The sequence below is a fragment of the Phascolarctos cinereus genome, unplaced genomic scaffold, assembly GCF_003287225.1.
Source record: "Phascolarctos cinereus isolate Bilbo 61053 unplaced genomic scaffold, phaCin_HiC Scaffold_5;HRSCAF=322, whole genome shotgun sequence".
In the NCBI taxonomy this organism is placed as follows: domain Eukaryota; kingdom Metazoa; phylum Chordata; class Mammalia; order Diprotodontia; family Phascolarctidae; genus Phascolarctos; species Phascolarctos cinereus.
Genome location: NW_027555958.1, coordinates 243599078 through 243623396, shown reverse-complemented (window position 1 = coordinate 243623396; position 24319 = coordinate 243599078). Strand labels below are relative to the sequence as shown.

The following is a 24319-nucleotide window of genomic DNA, read 5'->3' as shown; positions in this document are numbered from 1 at the left end:
TTTTTACAGAGTTGTTAAGTCCCACAGATGTCTTTGGTACTCCCAATATGGCATAAGGCAAGGGGAGAGAGGAGGGTGCAGGGAAGACAGGCCAAGATTTATCTCTGGTCCCTGTTCCATGGATTCTCCTAAGAAACATACAGAGGAGAAAACCATATTTCGGTAGGAATGTTACTGAGAATCAGTTCCGGTTTTCTTTTGTGTTAAAGATAAAGAGATGAATGGAAAGAGGGATTGAGAAGAAGAAACAGAGGGAGGGAAGGAAAGAAAGAAGGAAAAAAGTAGAAAGGAAGGAAGGGAGAGAGGGAGGGAGGGAAAATATAAGGAGAAGATATGGATGAAGAGAGGGGAAGAGAGATGGACAAATGTAGGCACAAAGGGAAGAAAAGAAGAAGGGAGAGAGAAAAAAGGCAGAGGGAGGAAAATGAAGGAAGCAGGAAGAAGGAATGGGGAGAGAGTAGGGTGAATGAAAAGATGAATAAGGGAAAAGGAGACTAGGAAAGAAAGATAAGAAATTAGGAGGTTAAAACCAAGGATAATAGAGAAGGGAAAGGATGAGAGGCAAAGAGATACACAGATACAAACAGAGAATAAAAGAGACATTTAAAAAAAAAAAAAGGAATACAGAGGATAAAGAATAAGGGAAAAATCGGAGTGAATAGGAAAGTTAAGTTAGAGAAGCAGGATGGAGAAGCTAACAGATGGCTTCCTTGTAGCAAAGGAAGGAGATCTGTCCTCTTCTCTCCAAGCCCCTCAGCTGCCCATGCCTACCCTACTTTAGGGTCTCCGGCTCCTCCCTGAGGGCCACAACCACCTGGCTCACCTTGTCAGCTGACTGCGAGGTCCCAAAGAAGATGGGGATAAAGGCAAGCCAGACGATGCACGTGGTGTACATGGTGAAGCCGATGGGCTTGGCCTCGTTGAAGGTTTCAGGCACACCCCGGGTCTTGATGGCGTAGACCGTGCAGGTGACCATGAGCAGCATGCTATAGCCCAGCAGACAGATGAGCGACAGGTCTGAGATGTCACACTTGAGGACCCCCCGGGCGAATCGAGGGTCCAGCGTCCGCTGGTCCTGGAAGTCAACCACAGAATGGGAGGGGTCCACCACGAACCAGACACAGATGCCCAGCAGCTGCAGAGAAATGAGGCTGAAGGTGATGGCCAGCTGCGAGGCCGGGCTGATGAATCGAGGTGCGCTCACCGACCGCTTGCCCTGCTCGAAGATACGGTAGATACGGTTGGTCTTGGTGAGCAGGCCGCATAGCTGATGCTCATACCCAGGCCCAGGAAGACTCGGCGCAACGAGCAGGTGCCCAGGTCCGGCTCGGCGATCATGAGGAAGGTGGTGGCATAGCAAAGAAAGATGCCAGCCAGCAGCACGTAGCTCAGCTCACGGCCCGAGGCTTTGACGATGGGTGTGTCATTGTAGCGCACGAAGGTCACCACCACGAAGAGCGTGGCCGCGATGCCCACCACAGCCAGGAAGAGAGGAAGTACGGCCCAGGGGGAGCCCCACTCCAGCTTGATGATGGGAATGGGCTGACACCCCGTGCGGTTCTCTGTGGGGCGCATGTTGTAGGGGCACGTCTTGCAGGTGTAGCGATCTTGCTGGTACTGGTAGCCTGTGCACGGCTCGCAGTGCCAACAGCAGGGGATGCCCTTCACTGTCTTCTTCCGTTCACCTGGCTGGCAGGGTAGGCTGCAGATAGAGCTGGGGAGCTGCTGCCCCCCGCCTGGCCAATGAATGCGCTCCATCTGACAACAACAGGGATCAGAGAACCACAGAATCTTAGAACACAGAATGTTAAAACCAGAAGAAATCTGAGAGATCATCTACTCCAACACCATCATTCTTTTTTTTTTTTTTTGGCTAGGCAATGGGATTAAGTGACTTGCCCAGGGTCACACAGCTAGTACGTGTTATGTGCCTGAGGCCGTATTTGAACTCAGGTCCTCCTGAATCCAGGGCCAGTGCTCTATCTACTGCGCCACCTAGCTGCCCCAGTTCAGCAATTTTTAGGTGTGTCTGACTCTCTGCCCCTAACACCATCATTCTTACAGAGAGAAAAACTAAAATCCAGAGAAGGGAAGGGACTTACCAAGGCTTAAGTGGCAAAGCTAGGACTAGAACCCAGATCTCCTAAGTCCTAGTTCAGTGTTCTACTATATTATGTTACCAATCCATTAAAGAAGAGTAAGGAAAAAAATCAGAGTTATATAAAGCAAAAATAAGCAACAGTTGAAGTTTAGTCAGGAAGGCATTTGATTTGTACTTAGGTATTTGCATTTCTTTAAACCTTGCTCTAAACTATAGCAGCCTGGCACAGCGGATAGACAACCAGCCAGGAAGACCTGCATTCAACTCCTATCTATAATACATACTGACTGTGACCCTGGACAAGTCACTTAACTTCTCAGTGTCCCAGGCTTTTCTCCAAGACTCTAAGTTGTGAAGCAGGTACTAACTTGTATTGGCAAAGGAAATTTCATCATCAGGAGTTCCCACCATCAATGAACTCCTATGTGCAGTCTACAAATTTTAAATAAATTTTTTTCTAAGCCAATGGAACTCAAATTTTATGAATCTGAAGTTGTGTTTGCATTTATCCTTACCCTTACAAGCTGTGTGACTCCCATTATCTTTACCAAATTAGCACAGTAGATACAGAACCAGGCCCAGAGTCAAGAAGACTTGAGCTAAATCAAACCTCAGATACTTACTAGCTGTGTGACCTTGGGTAACTCATTTAACTTTGTTTGCTTCAGTTTCCTCATCTGTAAACTTGGGATAGTAATATCACTTCTTTACTTCCCAGAGTTGTTGTGAGGATCAAATGAGATAATAATTGTAAAGCTCTTAGTACAGTGCCTGGCACACAGTAGGCGCTATATAAATAGTAGTTATTCTTATAATTATTATTACAACAGAATATCATAATATAGAACTTCGAGGCTTTAAGCTCTAAGGAGAGAGAATTTCTTTCCCACAAATAGTCAGCAGAAATTGTCAGCTCTTCCATATTGGTATTTTTGCTACTTAAATGTATTTTTAGGGAGAAAACATGATTAATTAGACCTTGCACTATATCCCTGCTCTCTCTCATTTATCCACATTTGGAAATCTCATGGAGTTATACAACAAGATACCATGTCAACACATGGTGATGGCTACCGGAATCCCAGCCAGTGTGCCTACAAAATAGCTTCTTTGGGGCTGATCTTGCAAATCCATATCTTTAAAAGGATGGAAAACATGAAAGTAATAATTGTAGCACCAATGATCCTGGAATCATGAACATCCAATGGGGCATCTGGTCAACCCTGCCTCCAGCTTTCTGGCAAGGCAGTCATTAATATCCCCAGTTTATATTATTCTCCTTATCTTACAGATGGTGCAACTAAAGCCTAAGAATATGAAATAACCCTCCCAAGGTCATGTAGGCACTGAGAGAGTTGGAACTAGAACCCAGGTCTCCTGGTTTTGAGTTGAATATTGAACCATTTTGCCTCCTCCAGGAAGAGAAAATGTGGGGGAATCCCTGGAGAAGCTAAGGATGTAGAATTGGCCAAGGGAGAGGGAAGAGGACAGTCAATAAAGTGTGGGGAGGGACTTTACCATGCTACTAGTGATGCCACAGCCTGGCCTTCCTAGTTTACCAATATAGTGCCCTCTCCCAGTTCAGTTGATACACACCCACTTCCTCCAGGCCCAGCTAAACTGCCTTTCTTTTGAGAATGGCTCATCTTGAGATGAGAACCAGGTCTACAGACTTAGGGGAGAGGGAAGAGTTCTTTTTCCCAAGCAATTGTAGTGTTTGTCCTTTGTTCTCAAAGAGGACCATGACATTAGGGAAATGATGACATGACTTGCAATTGACTTTGATTTGAGCGAGGGAGGGTTGTGCAAAGTCACCAGATTCACTTTCTCTTCCAGAGCCATCTGGGTCCAGTGGCCAGATATTCAACAGGATGACTGGAAATGGCCCAGCCCAAGGAATTCAAAACACCTGGCAGATCCCATCTTGAATTTTGCTTCCTACCCCCCATTTCTCAGAGAAAAGGAAACCCAGTGAGTTGAAGTGATCTGTCTGGGCTTTGTAATAAGTCATAAAGAAATAAGGAATACAGCCCAGGAATCCCAATTCTGAATCCTGGGTCCTGTCACCAATTATTCCATCATTTCTTCATCTCTCTCTGTTGCCATCAGCCCTGTTGGGTGACCCCCATCCCTGATCCTCTTCCCTATCATGGCCCTGGAAAAGGGAGGACCTGCTATGATTCTAAAGACTGGAAAGTCTCCCCACTCTCTACCATCTCTGCCATTCTCCTTGATACCTGAAATTCTAAAACTAAACTTCAACTGACCATAAGACCTTCATTTATTTGGCTTTAGACTTCATCCCCTTTTAAAATACAAATCTTCAGGGGTAGCTAGGTGGCACAGTGGATAGAGCTCAGGCTTTGGAGTCAGGAGGACCTGAGTTCAAATTCGGTCTCAGACCAGACACTTGACACTTACTAGCTGTGTGACCCTGAGCGAGTCACTTAACCCCAACTGCCTCACCAAAAAAAAAAACCAAAATAAAACAAAATACAAATCTTCCTGGAATGGGAGAGGGCACACACTGAGCAGTTGTTGGGCATTTAAACCTCAGTTTGAATGAGTTTATCTGATTCTTTCCTGGGAAAAGAAGGCTTTATTAGAGAGTAGAGAGGTCATAGCATCACAGATTTAGAAAGAGACTTGTCCAAAATCATAGTCAAGTACTGACTCTAAAGCTAGTTTGTTTTCCTCTGTACATTACATCTCCACCTGGATAATAATAACAATAAATACCTAGCATTTATATAGTGCTTTAAGGTTTACAAAGCACCTAACAAATATTATCTCATCTTAGCCTCCCAATGACCTTGGGACATAGGTACTATTATTATCTCCATTTTATGGTTGAGGAAACTGAGGCAGACATAGGTTAAGTGACTTGCCCAGGGTCACCCAGCTAGCGAGTGAGGCTAGATTTAAACTCAGGTATTCCTGACTCTAGGTCCAGTCCAAGCTGGATGTCCTGTAATGACCTCATGTTCAATGTGTTCAAAACAAAACTCGTTATCTTCCCTCCAAAACCCAGCCTTCTTAATTTCTGTGAAGGGTAACATCGTCCTTCCAGCACACAGATTCACAATCTAGAAGTCATCTGTGCCTCTTCATTATCTCTCACTCCTCCTATCCAACCAGTTCACAAGTCCTGTTGATTCTCCCCCAGCACCTCTCCCAACCATCCCCTTCTCTCTCCTCACAACTCTACCATCCTAATTTGAGTTATCATCTTTTCTCGTCTCATTACCTTAGCATCTCTTGGCTAAACTCAACTGGTCTCCCTTCACCCAGCCTCTCCTCTCTCCAGTCCATTCTCCACACAACTGCCAAAATTTATATTCCTACAGCATATGTCTGACAGCATCATTCCCCTGTTCAAGAAATGTCGGTGACTCTCTATTGGTTCTAGGATAAAATACAAGTTGCCTATCTGGGACTCCAGCTTATCTTTCCAGGTTCATTAATTACAACATTACTCGTATCCCATGTCTATCCAAATTAGCCTATTTGTTTCTTTCCCCATGTGGAGAATACAGCTGATAGGATGGAGAGGCAGGGAAGATCAGGCAGAATTATGAGGGTGGGATTCTTAAGGAACAAAAAGTTTGCTGCCTTCACAATTTTGCCAAGAGCTGGCCCTGTGGGAGAGACAAAGCAAAGCAGGTGCTCAGGGCTGGGATGGCAGCAACAGAACTGGGTGAAAGAAGAGAATATCTCTGAGCCTGTTGAGGCCTGATGGGGTATGGGGAGTGGTGGGCACAGGTCTAAGGCGACTTCTTCTCCTCCAACCCTTTCATTTCTGCCAGAACCAGCCGCCTTTAATGATCAACACTTGAACATACCCAATGACAAAAATGGGTCAGAGATAAGTGACAGGTTCCACTCACTCTGTTCTCAGTCAGAACAGGAAGGGGAGGAAAGGAAGGAAATCAGTTTAAGGGGACTGACACCCCCCTTCCCAGGGCAGACAGAGCAGGTTGAAGAAATTAATAAGATTCTCCCTTCTGTAAATGGCTCATCAAAGCATGTCCCTTCTAGGCCTGTGTGAGGATTAAATGAGATCATGTATGTAAAAAGACTTTGTAAACCTGAAAGCACTATATTGAGTGCCCCTAAAAGTGTTACAGCAGATTTAAGTTTAAATCTGCACTAAGACTTTTGGAGACACTCTGTATAAATGTCAGCAATTATTATCATCATCATTTACTTATTCTCACTTCTCTGGTAAAGTTTTGAGTATTTGGGTTGGTTTGTTTTTAACTCCATACCACGTTTTGGTTGGATTAAGTGAAAGAGGGCTCTTCCTTCTCTCCAGACCAGGAGGAGGAGTAGGGAGGCTGAGGAGGAGGGGAGAGGATTTTGACACCCCATAGTACAGGAAGGGACTGGTAACAGCTAAGATAGGGAGAGTATTTCTCTAGCACATCATGGGTCTTAGAGCTAGAAGAGACGTTAGCTAGGAGGCACAGTGGATAAAGTGCCAGGCCTGAAGTCAGGAAGACTCATCTTCCTCAGTTCAAATCTGGCCTTAGACATTAACTAGCTGTGTGACCCTGGGAAGTCACTTCACCCTGTTTGCCTTAGTTTCCTCATTTGTAAAATAAGCTGGAGAAAGAAACAGCAATCCATTCCAGTATCACTGCCAAGAAAACCCCAAATGGGGTCACAAAGAGTCAGACAGAACTGAAATGACTGAATAACAATACACCCCAGTTTTACAAAGAAGGATATTGAGGCCTAGAAATGGGAAGTGATTTGCTCATAGTCATACAAGCTGATGGCAGAGCTGGAAACAAAACCCAGGGAGGAACTGGCAGCAGCTTCCCCAGCAGATCCAGGGCTGTTATCTATTGAGGAATGTTTTTAAAAGGCTCATGAAAAAGTGTCTGGAATTCAGCTATGTAGATCTTCATTTTTCTCTTGGGGCAGGCCTTGTATAAAGGATGAGATAGGGGCTCATGTCCAACCAAGCTATGGAGCCAGGATCCACCCTGTTGTTCCTCCATGGCCATCCTAGAGCATCTGAGTCCCTCCTTGCCACTCATCAAGGCCCTCCCATATCTCTTACTTTGAGGTGCAGGTGATCTGTCCAGGAGCCGATGACTCTGTATTCAGGGGTCGCATTCCGGATCTGATACTGATAGATGTCATAGCGACCAGGGGCATCTCCATTCTCATTGAAGGTGACTGGGGTCCCAGCAATGCCTAGGGAAATGGGAGGGTAGAGTTGGAGTCTGGGCCAATGGCGTACAGATTGAGAATGGAGGAAGGAGTATTGGGTGGGTCCATGCTTAGATTCTTGGCTGGGAGGGCGGTGGGGAGTACTGGTTCATGCTTCTTGAATTCCTAGGGCCTTAGAGTCATAGATCTAAATTTAAAAAGAAACCTTAGAGGCCATCAGTCCAACACTCATTTTACAGATGAGGAAACTGAGGCTTGGAGAAGTGATTTGCTGAAGGGTACATAGGGAGTAAGCAGCAAAGATGGGATTTGAACCCAGGTCTCTGGACCTCAAATCTATTGTTGAAGCACTGCCCCACAGTACTTCTCAAGGAACAGACCACAGAGAATCCCTCCACCCCCGGAAAGGCCTCTTCATACTTTAGGGTACAACACATTACTGCAAAGCTCCTCACCATCCCAGGAACCCAGGGAACATTTGAAAAGAGCTCTTCATTAAGGTTTAATGGAATCCTCTCCCCCTGCCCCCTGAGCCCCAGTTCACCCCAGCATGCACCTGGTCTAGAAGGAAGAGTTGAATGATTGTCTCTAGGCTGCTTCAATCTTGTCTCACAGTTTATTGCATTTGATGGGCACCTGGAGTGATTGGCTTTGACACCTCTTGACATTCAATTGTGTGTGAAAGAGAGGAGGGGAGGGGCAATGGAGCTCAAGGAAGAAGGTAGGGGGGCTGAGGAGCTCACATCCTCAGCCTCACTCATACATAGGGTCTAAGGATCCCCACCAGCTCTCCCGGCTGGTTCCTCAGCATGGGTAACAGTGCTTGCCCTCTGCACCTGTGGCCCTACCTCCTGCCAGGTGTCCCCATCCCTACCGAAAAGGTCCCCACTCCCCAACTCCCAGCCAGCCCCAACCTCAGCCCGGATGGGTCAGCCTCACCTGAGAAATTCACATTGCGAATGTATTTCAACAGCTCCACACCGTCCACAGGGTCCATGCGGGGGCAGAGCCCCACCCTGCCAGGGCATAGGTCCCGGTGCATGGCATGCAGAGCATGGCCCATGGCATAGACAGCATCGATCACAAACTGCACCTTCCCTTCCTGCTCATAGGAGGAGTCCTGCCCAATGCGCTCTCGATCTGGAATACACAGTTACTTAGGGGACCCCTGAGACCCCAGGCCCACTCCCTTAACCCCCACTGATCCTGTTCTTAGAGGACTAGGACAGAGTCAGGAGGCTTGAGGCTACATGTGGCCCTCTAGGTGCTCAAGTGCAGTCTTTTGACTGAATCCAAACTTCACAGTCTCCTTAATAAAAGGATTTGTTCTTTGAAGTTTGGATTAAGTCAAAGCACCTCACTTGAGGACCTAGAGGGCCACATGTGGCTTTGGGGCCACAGGTTCTCTACCCCTGGCTAGTCCAACCCACTCTAAAAGAAAAAAAAAAAGGAAACTGCGGCCCAGAGAGGCAGAAATGGCTTGCTCAATTATTTCCCATCTGGAAGTTTACTATAAAGCTGGGATAAGAACCCCAGGCCCCCTGGCTCCCAGTTGAGGGCCCTCTGGCACCTCCCACTGGTACTACTACCCAGAGCAGTAAGGAGGAGAGCTGGTCCCCTGAATGCTGGCTTCCAACCTTCCAGCTCTTTGAATTTTGGGCAAACTGAAGGGAGTTGCCCGGAGTCACATGATGAACTAGCATCATAGCCCAGAGTACTGATTCTTGTTTAGTCCAGCGACTGCAGGACGACATAAAGGGAGAAAGCCCTGTACTCTACCAGCTCCCATTCAGGAAAGATCGTTCTCAACTAAAACTCATCCTTTTGACATTTCAAGTCCTTTGCAAACTTTATTCTGTATACCTCACTCCATGCCTTCTTGCTATACCTCGCACATGCCATTACACCTCTTATCCCCCTGCCTGGTTTTCCCTCTTTCCTTATCTCTATTTCAGAGAATCCCTAGTTCCCTTCAAAGTTTAGCTCATACACCATCTCCTAAAAACATCTTTCCTTTTTCCCCACTTGAGCTGCTAGGGAACTTACTTTATATGTACTTAGAGAAGGCAAGATGGTGTAGTGGTTAGCAGGCTGGACTTGGCATCAAGAAGGCTCGAGTTCTGATCCTACCTTAGACACTTATGAGATATATGACCCTGGATAAGAAATTTAATACTTCTCAGCCTCAGTTTCCAACTTGGTACCATGCTGTGCTGATGGGTGTGTACCTTACCTGGCCCACTATTTTATTCAGACTCCAGCCATGTTTAATTTTATTCCCTATATCTGTGGTTACCTTTTCTTCAGTCACCTTGTCTCCAGGAGTATGCTCTCACATCCTCTTTACTCTCTTTTCCAGTTGGAAACCATGACTTATCAACTCTGATATTGCTTCCAGTAAGGGTATGCCAATCTACTCTCCTGTGGCTCAAGCTCATCATTCCTATAATTTTCTGGACCAAAACATGCCAGACCAGACACCATTTCCCTTTTGTGTATTATCTCCCTTTACTAGACTGTAAGTTCCTTGAGGGCAGGAACTGTTTTTGCTTTTGTATTTGTGTATCCCCAGCCATAAGCACAGTGCTTGGCATATGATAAACACTCAATAAATGCTTTTTCATTCATTCAGTTTCCACAGCTGTAAAATATGGATAACAAGAGTGCCTATCTTATGGGATTTTGTAAGGATCAAATGAGAAAATATATGCAAAGCACTTTGCCAACCTTAAAGTATTATATAAATGTTTGTTATTATTAATATTTTTGAATATATTTTGTGTAGCAACTCTTCCAGGATCACTCACCCAACCTGGACTTGAATTCACAAGATGGGGTTGGGGTCCCAAAAAGCATCCTGCTACCTCAAGGTCTAAGGGTAATTCTATGAGTTACTATTCCTAACACTTTAGCTCATGAGCCCCCACCTGTGTGCTTCCTATTAACAATCAGCCAGTAGATTCAATTAAGTACTTATATTAGACATTTAATAAAATGGAATTAGAATGAAAGTAAAGCATATCCCCCTAGAAACCTGAGCCACCCTTTCCCATAAAAACACACAGAGTGAGAGATAAGAGAGAACATGAATTTCAACATGGAAGAAATACATGTGATCAAGGCAACTCACATCTTTTAAGAGCAGTGCTTCAATGTCCTGTCTTACTTAGGAGAGTCCTCATGAAGTGATGGTAGTACAGGAATCAGTGGGCTTCATTCCTAGGCTGGATTGGCTGCTTATGGGGAATGGAGCCTTAAATGGACCAACAGCTCAACTGGGCTTGCTCATTACAGAGCACAGAGCTTCAGCTGGATAGGTCAAGTGGCCAGACTGGGCCAGGAAAGTTGCTTCATCTCTGGGCTCTTCACAGGACAGGGCATCTCTGCTGAACTCCCTGGGCTCACTCTTCTGTGGGCAGCTGCATTCTCTCCCACATCTAGTTTGTGATTGAGCTGGATATTACTTGGATCTTTTCAGCTCTTTTTTTTTTCAGCTCTCTCACAAGGGCAGTGACTCACAATGTAGTATTGGCAGGCATCTCTCCTCTTTGATTCCCTGAGGGCCTCGGCTCTTCTATGCATGTGGGTGCCTCTCCTATTTGACAATTTCTCCCCCGTTCAGAGTATGATTCTCTCACTAACGAAACCTACCCTTACTTATGGTGACCAACCAGTTAGATTTCCCATATTCCTCTTGGGGTCTTATGCAGATAAGTATCTAGGAACAAAAATATCAAGGCATATACCATATACCAAAACATAGTCAAAATGAGTTCATGATTTAGATATAAAAGCTGATACTATAAGCAAACTGGGAGAGCAAGGAATAGTTCACTTACAAGATTTGTGGAGAACAGAAGAATTCATGACCAAATAGGAAACAGAGAACATTATGAAATGAAAAATGCGTAATTTTGATCACATTAAATTGAAAAGTTTTTGCACAAACAAAGCCAATGCAACCAAGATTAGGGAGGGAAGCAGAAAACTAGGAAAGAATTTTTACAACCAGTGTCTCTGATAAGGGCCTCATTTCTAAAATATATAGAGAACTAAGTCAAATTTGTAAGAATGCAAGTCATTCCCCAATTGATAAATGGTCAAAGGATATGAACAGGCAGTTTTCAGATGAATAAATTAAAGCCATCTATAGTCATGTAAAAAAATGCTCTAAATCACTACTGATTAGAGAAATGCAAATCAAAACAATCCTGAGGTACCACATCACACCTATCAGATTGGCCAACATGATGAAACAGGAAAATGATAAACGTTGGAGAAAATGTGGGAAAATTGGAACAGTAATGCATTGCTGGTGGAATTGTGAAGTGATCCAACCATTTTGGAGAACAATTTGGAACTAGGCCCAAAGGGCTATAAAAATGTGCATACCCTTTGACCCAGCGATAGCACTTCTAGAGCTGTATCCCAAAGAGATTATGCAAATAGGAAAAGGACTCACATGTACAAAAATATTTATAGCAGTTCTTTTTGTGGTAGCAAAGAACTGGAAATTGAGAGGATGCCCATCAATTGGGGAATGGCTGAGCAAGTTGTGGTATATGAATGTAATGGAATACTATTGTGCTATATGAAATGATGAACAGGCGGACTTCAGAAAAACCTAGAAAGACTTGTATGGTTTGATGCTAAGTGAAGTGAACAGAACCAGGAGAACATTGTACACAGTAACAGCCACGTTGTGCGATGACTAATATTGACAGACATAACTCTTCTCAGCAATACAAGGATCTACGACATCTCCAAAGGCCTTGTGATGGAAAATGCTATCCACATCCAGAGAAGGAACTATGGAATTAGAATGCAGATCCAAACATACTATTTGCTATTTTTTTCTTCTGTTTTGTTTTGTTTCCTCTTTCCAGTGGTTCTTTCCTATTGGTTCTAATTCTTCCTTACAATATGACTAATGTGAAAATATGTTTAATAGGAATGTATATATATATATATAGCCTATATCAGATTGTGTACCATCTTGGGAAGGAAGGGGGGAGGGAGAAAAATTTAAAACTCAAAAGCCTATGGGAAGTGATTGTTGGTAAATCAAAATAAATTAATAAAATAATATGAAAGCAGTCTGTGTCCCATAGCAAGTTCATTGTCTTTGCTTGCCTTTTCATAGGCAGTTGAGCTATGCAAGCCAAGGGTTGGGATGCTTCTATCACACATCTGGAAGGACTTCCCTTTTATATTTCACTCTATCTTTGTCCATTCTGACCTTCAGTTTTGCTAATGTCTAACAGGAACATACCCCTGTTTATACTTACATTTGCACATATATGTGTTGTCTCCCACTACTCCATAGAATGTAGGGTAGGAATTATTTTAACTTTTGTCTTTGTAACCCCATTGCCATGCTCAAAGCCTGGCTCACAGTAGGCCAACAGGCTTGTTGATTAATTGAATACAGTCAGGCATTTCAATCAATTAATAAACATTTATCAAGCACCTACTATGTGCCAAGCACTGTGAGTGCTTTGGAAATAATTCTTGGCTGGAAGTCAGGAGACCTGGGTTCAACAGCTTTGTTACTCATTCACTGTGTAACCTTAGACAAGTCACTTTCTCCCTCTGAGTCTCAATTTCCTCATCTATCAAATGGTAAGATTAGACTAGACAGTCCCTAGTATCCTGCTTGGCTCTAAAGATCTACATCTCATTTCTATGTGCCCAGAAGAAGGCAGGGAATAGGGTTTCTTTGCTCAAATATTCTTCCCACCTCTTGCCCCCAAAATCCTTCTTTCCCTACCCTTTTTACTATAGCTGTGCTCCCTTTCACTACACTTATACGCTCCCCTCCTGCCAGGCCTGGCAGAGGGACTGGCTGGGCGGACACAGTAATTACTCGAGACAGCTGCCTGCCTCTCTCTGTCATAACCCCTCTTAATGGGTTCAGAAATATGTTAATCATTTAGCAAAAGACACCAATTAATGTAGCACACTGGTAATTAAGGTGGAGGCAAGGCCCCCTGTGGCAGGCTCAACAGAGAGGCTGACAGGAATGGGCTCTGGGTCTCAAGGATGCTGATTAGTTCCCATGCTGAGGCCCAGAGTGCCAAGGGTCTCCTCCCCTGTGAGGGTTTAGAGGTCGAACACAGAAGAAGTCTAGATTCTCTAGGGTCCTAGGAAGAGGCTACTAAGAGAAAGGGCCAGTGGTGAGAAATACTAGAAGAAAGAGGTGAGATTGGCCTCCACACACCTCCACAGGCACTGGTGAACTGAAAGCTCTGTTAGCCTTCCCAGCGTTAGTCAGCAATATGACTTTTGTTGTTTAGCCTCATTTCAATCATGTCCAACTCTTCAAGACCTCATTTGAGGTTTTCTTGGCAAAGATACTGGAGTGATTTGCCATTTCCTTCTCCAGCTCATTTTACAGAGGAGGAAACTGAGGCAAGTAGCATTAAGTGACTTGCCCAGGGTCACACAGCTAGTAAGTCTGAGGCCTGATTTGAACTCAGGAAAATGAGTCTTCTAACTCCAGGCTCAGTGCTCTGTGCACTATGGCGCCACCTAGCTGCCCCAATATGTATTATTGTCTTACCCCACTAGAATCCAAGCTTCTTGAAGGTCAGAACTGTCATTTGCTTTTCTTTATATTTGTATCCCTAGCACTAAGCACAACCACTTAATAAACGCTTGTTGGAAAACAAAGACTTGGGAGAAAAGAAGGTTGATAATTGCTTTTTCTTGATGGAATGCAAGCTTCCTGAGGGTAAGGACAGTTTCATTTTTATCTTTGTGTCCTTAGAACCTAGCATAGTGCTGAGCACTGAATAGGTGCTTAATAAATGCTTATTAACTAATAAGTATTTTGTAATGGGGGCTTGGGGTATGGTCCCCCAGCATCCCCTATAGGGCTAATGTCATCTTAGATGATCTAGGGCAGGCATTTGCCAAGTTCCCATTACAATCTGAAGAACTGTCACATGGAAGAGAGATTAGACTTCTCCTTCTTGGCCTCAAAGGGCAGAATTACAGAGCCAGTGGTAGTTGCAGAGGATAATTTTTGCTCCTCCCAACTCCAAGTTGGTCTCCAGCTCCATGATCCTTTGTTTCCTGTTCTTCTGAAGAACAGCATTTCTGGAATTCACAGAGCACCACTTAATCCTGTGGAGAACTTTAATATTTAATCATTTCAACAAATAATTATCAGTGGGGTCATGGAGAGTCAGACATAGCTGAAATGACTGAAATTGCATTTATTTAATAAAATGGAGAAGCATCTTTTCCCATAACAAGTTGCTCATATTTCTGGTTTAGTCTTCTGACTCTAAATCCAATGCTTTTTCCATTTTGCCTTCATAGCACTCTATGCTCTCAATATACTTATTTTCTAATTTATTTTATGTTTATACGTGTATATGTATAGAGCAGAGACCATATCTTATGTACTTCTACAGTAAGTGGCTTATACAGAACCTTAAAAGAGTCTTACATATATAAAGGATATTTTATAAATGTTTGTTGAATTAATGCATCAAACCCAGAACCCACTGCTGTAATATTGGTTTGCAAATTATTCATCTTCATTTCGAAAAGAATCTCAGGCTGACATTTCCCTTCCCTCCCCCACCAAAAAAAAAAAGAAGCAATTATCAAATGCTGACCATGGACCCCACACTATACTAGGCATTATGGATATAAAGAAAGATGGTGTCAGCCATGCTCTGAAGAAGTATACACTCTCACAAAGTGGGGAGACAATATACACATAAATATCTAAGAGAGAGAAATAAGCAAGGGACAATTTATGAGAGATGAGAAAAGAGAGAGAGAACCCTTTCATTTGAGGAAACCAGGGAAAGTTTTATAGAAGAAATGGCACTTGGCCACCTATTCTCCAACCAAGGAAATTTCCCTATTGTGCAATATTTGTTGTTATTACTATTCAGTCATTTCAGTAGCGTCTGACTCCTTGTGACCTCGTTTGGGGTTTTCTTTACAAAGATACTGGCATGGTTTACCATTTCCTTCTACACCTCATTTGACAGATAAGGAAACTGAGGCAAACAAGATTAAGTGACTTGCCCAGGGTCACACAGCTAGTAAGTGTAAGTGTAGTAAGTGTAAGTAAGTATTAAGGCTGGATTTGAATTCAAGTATTCCTGACTCCAGGCCTGGCACTCTATCCACTGTACCACCTAGCTTCAGGGAGATTGCCACAGAGAATCACAAAAAAGAAATTAAAGCTTCCTAAGAGCATAGGCTATCTTCATTTTTGATCTTTGTATCTCAAGTGCCTTGCACCATATGCACTTAATAAATTGTATGCACTTAATAAATGCTTATTGAATTAATAGGATCATAAATTCAGAGCTAGAAAGGACTTTAGTGGACATCTAAACCAGTCCTTTCATTTTGCAGATTGGGCCCAACGAGGTAAAACCTCTTGCCACTACACAGCTAATAAGTATTAGAGGCAGTTTTTGAACTAAGGTCTTCTGACGTGAAGGACTCTTGTCACTTGAATTGCAGTGAATGATTCTTGGGTGGACAATGGTACCTCTAATAAGGCACTCGGGAAATAGGTTTATTCAGCCTGGAGAAAAAACAACCTGAGAGGCTACTGAGTAACAATGTAATTATATAATGGTCTACTGGGGAAGTCACTTCCTTTTCCATGTCCTCAGTTTACTTCTCTGTAAAATTAGAGGACTGAACTAGATGATTACTAAGGTCCCTTCCAGCTCTGACAGTTTTTCTTCCATGATTGTACTGTGTCTTCATAGGGGTAAGTAGGAAATACATCCATTTTCCCCAAAGGACCTCAGGGAAGGAGGCATACTCCATGTATTTCAGTAACGTATTCACTGTTCACCACCATACATCAAGATAGAGCGGATAAAGCATTGAGCTTGGGCCCAGGGGACCTGGATTTTAATCCCTGCTCTGGTCTGTGATAGCTATGTGACCCTAGGCAAGTTATTTCATTTCTAAACTTCTATTTCTTCTACAGAATAGGTATTATCATGTTTGCCTACCTCATAGAATAGCTGGGAAGAAAATGCTTTGAAACCTTAAAGTATGATGTACATGTGTATTAGTATTAATATTATGTCTAACCCACATTCAACTTGGTGCATTCAAGTCAGACCCAAAGTGTATACAGCCCAGCCCAGAAGACAAGACTTGGGAATTTCCTTCACTCTGCCAAACCTCCAGGGAAGGAGATATTTCAGAATCCCCCAGCAATGTCTTATCTCAGTTTGAATGCTGCAGGCAACCTGCCAGAGGCATCCGGGCAGACACAGCCTACAGTGAATCTGATCTAGCCTTTGGGACACAAAACACAAGGACACTGAGCACTGCTGGAAACCCAGTGGAAATTGTACCAGTTTTAAAATCAAAAGACCTGAGTTCAAACTGCAACGCTGCTATTTATCATCAGCATGACTATTATAATAAGTCATGATCTTTGTCTCAGCCTCTACTTTCTCCTCTGAAAAATGATAGGGCTGGGCAAGATAAGGGGATTCTTCACCTAGAGACTACAAATTTTTTTTTAAAAAAAATATTCTGATAGCTGTATTCCAATACAATTGGTTCCTTTTATAATTCTATGTATTTTATTTTATGCATTTAAAAACATTCTGGGAAGAGATTCATAAGTTTCATCAGGCTGCCAAAGGGGTCCATGGCACAAAAATGTTAAGAACCCCTACTCTAGACCCTTTCTCTCAATTTCCCTCTTCTCTGCTTTACCCACAAGGCAAGGGATCCTTAACCTTTTCGATGTCACGGGCCCCTTTGGCAGTCTGGTGAAGTCTATGGACCCCTTCTCAGAACAATATTTGTTGCCTACATTCACAATTGAAGGAAATGGTAAATTTCAATTAGAAGTTAGTGATAACATAATTTTTCCCATGCAAGGATCCCCTTATGTCTACCGATTGACCCACTGAGGGCCTGTGGACTCCAAGTTCCCCAAATTACGAACTCTTTGGAGAGGAGAGGAGCATGCATTCATCAGAGGCAGCTACCTGGCACAGTGTATAGAATGACAGGTCTGGAGTTAAGAAGACGGGAGTTCAAAGTTGTGATACATGAATGTCATGAAATACTATTGTGTAATAAGAAATGATGAGCAGGCATATTTCAGAAAAACCTGGAAAGACTTATATGGTCTGATGCTGAATGAAGTGAGCAGAACCAGAAGAATGTTGTACACAGTAACAGCAACACTGTGTGATGATCAACTATGAATGACTCAGCTCTTCTCAGCAATACAATGATCCAAGACAATTCCAAAGGACTCATGATGGAAAATGCCATCCACATCCAGAAAAGAACTGATGGACTTTGAATGCAGATTGAAGCATACTACTTTCACTTCCTTTATTTTTTTTCATGTTTTTTTTTCTTTTGGTCTGTTTCTTCTTTCACAATTATGACTAATACGGAAATACGTTTTACATTATTGCACATATAGAAAGTAAATCAAATGGCTTACCATTTTAGGAAGAGGGGAGGGAAGAGAGGAAGGAAAAATTTTGGAACTCAAAAATTTTGTAAAACTGTATGCTAAAAATTGTCTTTACACATAATTGGGGGAAAAAATAAAACACTATTTAACAAAAAGAAGACCTAAGTTCAAATCCAGCCTCAGATACTTAACTAGCTGTGTGACCCTAGGCAAGTCACTTAACTTCAATTTGCCTGCATTTCTTCAATTGTAAAATAGGGGTGATAATAGCACCCCCTTCCCAGAGCTGTGGTGAAGATAAAACAAGATAATATTTTTAAAGTGCTTAACCAGTGCCTGGCATATATAAAGTAGGTGCTATATAAATGCTCATCCCCTTCCCTTCCCCTTCATTCAACAAATATTTCCTGAGTTCCAATCAGAACAGTAATTAGCAACTCTAGTGTCCCAGCACTAGCATCGTAAGACAAGACCCAGACAAGTAGCATGAAGGGTACCCTCAAATAATTTTTTTAAAGCCAAAATGAATGGGGAGTAAAGGGAGATCCTTGGGGCACAAGGTCTAGGGTGGAAAGAGACCCTGGTATGCTGCTCCATGGGGAGAGAATGAGACTTCAGGATATTTCTAGGCTGTTCCAAGGAGGCTTTCACTGAGAGGGAGCAGGGAAGGACAGGCCAGGGAGAAATTCAGCTGGAGTTGGGGAAGTGAAGGGGAGAAGGGACAGAAGAGAGAGGAGAAAGCAGTCATATATTGGTTTCCCATTTTAACTGCTTATTCTTGCCAACCAAGAACTAAGTTCATTTGTTTCTACCTATTGACGGAATGAATACAAGCGCTATCAGTATGAGTGCCCTCTAAATTTTTGCCCCCTGGAGAAAAGCCCCTCTCACTCTGCCCTAGTTATAGCTGTGGCACTTATTATATATCCCTTATATAGCCAGGACTGTGGTAGGGCCCGAGAGAGATACAAAAATGAATGATTATAACAACTCATATTTCTACAGTTGTTTACGGTTTACAAAGCATTTTCTCCACAACAACCCTGAGAAGTAGACAGTACAAGTATTACTACATCCATCTTATAGATGAAAAAAGTGAAAATCAAAAGAATTGTATCGTGATTATGGCCACGCAATCAATAAACTCTGGAGCTCTAGGTCTCCTGGTTTCATGTCCAGCAGTCCTTCTACGAGGCCACACTGTAAGGTCCACAGAGCTTTCAGTCATAAGGGCACAGGCCTGTGCAACAGGAGATGCCAGGAATAGAGGGGTCCTTTAGGACTAATTAGTCCAACCTTTCCATCTCACAGGTCAGAGGTCAGCAATGACCGCCCATGGGCCAAATCCAGCTGGCTGCCTGCTTTTGTTGGCCAGCCAGATAGCAAAACTGGAGGTAGGATCACAGCTCTAGACTTAGAAGGGGCTGCAGAGACCATCTGGTCCATTTTACAGAGAAGGGAACTGAGGCTCAGAGTGGTTAAGTGATTTGCCCAGGATGACACAGGTTTGGTAAGTATCAGAAACAGGACTGGAATGCAGCTACTCTGATTCCAGAGGCTCTTTCCCCTGACCCACACGGACTCTAAACTCCAGTCTCTTGCCTTCTCAAGGCAACAGTCTCTCCCCTTTGCCTCTTTGGGTGTGCCCTTGTTCCTATTTGAATCTTTCTCCCAGAGCTTAGCCTGTACCACTCCCAACCCCTGCCCAGTATCTTTTTTTAATTTTTTTTTAATTTATGGAACAAAACAAGCATTTCTATAACATAGTATAATAATAATTTAAAAAAAAGATTGTACATGAAACTGCAAGTCTACTATGTACAACTTGTTATTCCTTTTAAAGTTATCATGAAAAATTTTTTTCTTTTTTTGCGCCCCCCCGAGATGGCTACTGAGAGAGAGAGAGAGAGAGAGAGAGAGAGAGAGAGAGAGAGAGAGAGAGAGGGCAATCTTAAGGTCCAAAAGATAGAGAGAAAACAACCCTTGAGAAAGGAATGGGGGGGGCGGCTAGGTGGCGTGTGGATAGAGGGCTGGCCATGGAGTCGGGAGGACCTGAGTTCAAATCCAGCCTCAGACACATAACACTTACTAACTGTGTGACTCTGGGCAAGTCACTTAACCCCATTGCCTAACCAAAAAAAAAAAAAAGAAAGAAAGAAAGGAATGGGGTTGCTCCAGACAGACCAAACTGGGGAGAGGAGTCCTTATGAGAATCGCCACTCCAAAGAAGTTTGAACTCAATTTTCTGAGCAAAGGAAGCTGGGAACCAAAATCAGTATCCAAACATCTTGATGCCTTTTGACCTGGAGGCAAGAAATCTGGGTTCAAATCCTAATTCTGCTATTCATTTATTACTTATGTGACTTTAACCAAATCATCTTGTTTTTCTGGGCCTCAGTGTCCTCATTTGTCAAAAACAGATATAATAACACTTGTACAGCTTAACTTGGGCTTGTTGGAAGGAAAATGCTTAGCATATATGACAATGCTATAGAAATGTGAATTATTAATATGCATCTCTCTAAAGGTTCATCCAGGCCTGCTTATGAGGGCACAAAGGAATGTGGTTGCTGGGGGTGGGAGGGCAGCAAGTTTCATAGAATCCCAGGTCCTTTGAGTTGAGAGGAATCTCTTCCCCTCAAACCCACTCCTCTTTTGAACTTCTTTATTTCTGTCAAGGGTACTGGGCCATCCTCCTAGTCACCCAGGTTTGCAATCTCAATGTCATCCTTACTGTTCCTCACCCTTTATATCCAATCTGTTAGGAAATCTTGCTGTTTCTATCTCCACATTACTCACAACTTCCTTCTCATCACTCACATCCTCCCCCCCAAGCCTCTACCCCCACCTTAGTTCAGTCCCTACTCACCTCTTGCCCAGATTATTACAGTGGCCTCTTAAATGGTCTCGCTGCCTCAAAAATTGTAAATTCAGGGAATGCCCACAAATTGGGGAATGGCTGAACAAGTTGTGGTGTCTATGATTGTGATGGAATACTATTGTGCTGTAAGAAATGATGAGCAAGATGCTTTCAGAAAAACCTGGGAAGATTTATATGAACTGATGCAAAGCGAAGAGAGCAGAACCAGGACAACATTGTACACAGTAATAGCAATATTATAAGGATGGTCAACTGGGAAAACCTTAGCTACTCTGATCAACACAATGATCCAAGACTATTGCAAAGGACCCATGATGAAAAAAATGCCATTTACCTCCAGAAAGAGAACTGATGAACTCTGAATGTAGAGTGAAATTTTTTTTTCTTTATTTTTCTTGCTTTTTTGCAACACGGCTAATATGGAAATATGTTTTATATGATTTCACATGTATAATTCAGATCGTATTGTTTATAGGTGAAGGGCAGGAAGGAAGAAGAGAATTTAGAGCTCAAGTTTTTCAAAAAGGAATGTTAAAAGTAATATTTTTTTAAAAAGATCTCCCTGCCTCAAGACTCTCCCCACTCCAGTCCATCTTCTACGTAGCTCTCAGCTGCCAAAGTGATCCTCATAAAGCACAAGTCTGACCCCATCATTCCTCTACTCAATAAATTTCAGTGGCTCTCCTTTGCCTCTAAGGTAAAACATATACTATTCTGTTCGACATCTACAATATTTGCATTCTGACCCAATCTGCCTTTCCTGCCTCATTACACATCACTCACCATCCCAAACGCTGTGGTCTAGACAAAATGTCCTACTCAATGTTCTTCTTCTCCCCTAATATTTCATTTCCCATCACTGTGCCTTTGTACTGACTGTCCTCTGTGACTATCTCCCGGTCTCCACCACAAAGAATCCATTACTTCCTTCAAAACTGATCTCAAACTCCCCCTTTTACACAAAACCTTTCCTGATTCCCACAGTGGCTAGTGCCTAGCAGCCTGTCCTCCCTTACTACCTGGTGTTTAACTTCCTTATTATGACAGTGCTGAGGCTTAGTAAGGATCGCTATACATTGGGAGATAGTGGAAAGAACATTAATTTTGAATTCTGAAGAAATGGATGCAATTCCCACTTCTGCCACTGACTCAGCAAATCATTTCTGGGCCTCGATTTCCCCAGCTATACAATGGAGGTGGGGTAGATTACATAATATCTAAGTTCCTTCCAGGTTCAAATCCTGTAATGTTGTAAACTAGGGATTGAAAAACACTGAGTGGTCACTCAGTTATTTAGCTATGCCCCTTCTGGTCTCTAGTAGAGAATATTAATCTTCTTCTTCACCTCTAAATCCCCCTGCTTCACTCCTCAATGGGATGGACAGGCCATTCCATCTTGCTATTTATGAGATAGGTCAAATCAATCCATTGGAAGGCTTAAGGTATATTGCTCCTGAATACCTTGGATATGAGGGCCATGGTCTATATGAGATAGTCAGGCAGGCAATAAGCATTTATTAAGTACCTACTATGTGCAAGGCAAGGTGGGGATGATCATATTTGTACTACCCACCTCATAAGGTTATAGTCAGAAAAGTGGATTACAAACAATAGTGAGCTATAAACATGTGGATTATAATTATTATCATCAGTACCATCATTTGAGAGGCAACGTGGCATAGTAAAAGGCAGCTAGATGGAACAGAGGATAGAGCACTGGCTTGGAATCAGAAAGACTCCTCTTCATGAGTTCAAATTCAGCCTCAGAACACTTACTAGCTATGTGACCCTGAGCAAATCACTTAACCCTGTTTGCCTCAGTTTCCTCATCTGTCAAATGAGCTGGAGAAGGAAATGGCAAACTACTCCAGTATCTCTGCCAAGAAAACCCCAAGACGGGGTCAAGAGGAGTCAAACACGACTGAAATGACCCGACAACAACAACATAGTGCAGTGGATAGAGAACCAGTCTCAAAGCCAGGAAGACCTGGGTTCAAGCCCTTCCTCTAATACATAATGGCCAGGCAAGTCACTTAACTTCTAAGTTGGAGAGAAGATGGTGTCCTGAATGGTAAAAGGAATTTCCTAGACCAATAATATCACAGGCTCAGTCCCTGTCTATTACTATCATTATCTAGGGTCAGTGACACAGAACAGACAGTCCACCTGAGGGTGGAAGGAGGGGTCATTGTCAGGTGGCAGAACCCAGCTGCAGGGAAGCCCCCACTCAGGAGGAGGAAGGGAAGGGAAGAGAATAAGCATTGATTAGGTACCTCCAACGTGCCAAGAGCCGTGCTAAGTACTTTTTATAACTATTATCTCACTTGATCCTCACAGCCTGAGAGGGAGATGCTTTTCCCCATTTTACAGTTGAGGAAACTAAGGCAAACAGAAGTTAAATGACTTGCCCAGGGTTATGAAGCTAGTAAGTATCTCAAGCTGGATATGAACTCAGGTCTTCTTGGCACCAGACCCAGTACCCACTTAGGGAGCAGCCAGCCTAGCTAGCCATGATACCTGGGTTTCCCAGTTCATGAGGATCTCTAGGGAATCAATGGATCTCGGATTTGGAGTGACAGCATTAAGGCAGTCTAGTCCAGCGCTATTAAGCTTAAATAGAAATGGATCCCTGCAGACCAGCATATTGACTTAGGAAACCACAAATTAACACGATCTATGTTGTGTTGTATTTTTACTTGTGTAGTTAAACATTGCCCTGTTGGAGTTTGACTCCTCCGACCTGTTCCCCCTTCACTTTATAGAAGTAGATACTGAGGTCCAGAGAGGGGGAGTAAAGCGCAAATAAGTAGCAAGGGACAGAGACAGGATTTGAACCCAGGTCCTATGACTCTAGTTTTCTTTCCACTGCACCACTGCTAGGTGATATAGTAGTTAGAGCACTGGACTTGGATTCATGAAGGCTTGAGTTCAAATATGGTCTCAGATAATGACTAGCTGTGTGACCCCGCTCAAGTTACTTTACTTCTATCTACCTCAGTTTCCTCTACAAAAATGGGGATAATAATAGCACCTACCTCCCAGGGTAGTCGTGGGGATGCAATGAGATAATATTTGCAAATTTGCTTAGCACAGTGCCTGGCACACAATAGGTACTTAATAAATGCCAGTTCTCTCTTTCCCTCTCAGAGGTAGTCTCTATTAGAGGTAGAGTATGAGTTAAAAGTTCAGGAAGGCCCGTCCCACTGTGAGTGTCAGAGGGGGCTGGTGCAGAGACCTAATGGTCTATTAATCCCATTACTTTTCCCTGCCTCAGGGTGGGTTCCATGAAACTTTAGGGTAGTTAATCAGTGACTTAATCATAAGTCGAGCAGCTAGGTGGCACAGTGGATAGAGAGCCAGGCTGGAGTCAGGAAGACCTGAGCTCAAATCCAGCCTCAGATACTTACTAGCTGTGTGTCCCTGGGTAAGTCACTTCACCCTGTTTGCCTCAATTTCCCCATCTATAAAATGAGCTGGAGAAGGAAATGGCAAACCAGTCCAGTATCTTTGCCAAGAAAACCCCAAATGGGATCACAAAGAGTTGGGCACAACTGAAACAACTCGACAACAACAACTAATCATAAGTCACACTTCCTTACTGCTCTGATGTATTCAAAGGGCTTCCCTCACAACCTGGAGATCCTGCTACCTGGCAAGGAGGTCTTGTGTGCATCATATTCCCATTTTATAGACAAGCAAACAGAGGCCCCAA

General features: G+C 43.2%; 1 protein-coding gene across 1 annotated transcript in view; it reads right to left on the bottom strand.

Moving 5' to 3' along the window:
* Window positions 1-24319, bottom strand: part of GRM4 (glutamate metabotropic receptor 4) — a 326984-nt gene that overhangs the window by 38759 nt on the left and 263906 nt on the right. The window contains 4 exon segments of the mRNA XM_020999609.2: window positions 824-1260; window positions 1263-1758; window positions 7170-7306; window positions 8222-8422. Coding sequence (XP_020855268.2) covers window positions 824-1260; window positions 1263-1758; window positions 7170-7306; window positions 8222-8422 — 1271 coding nt within the window.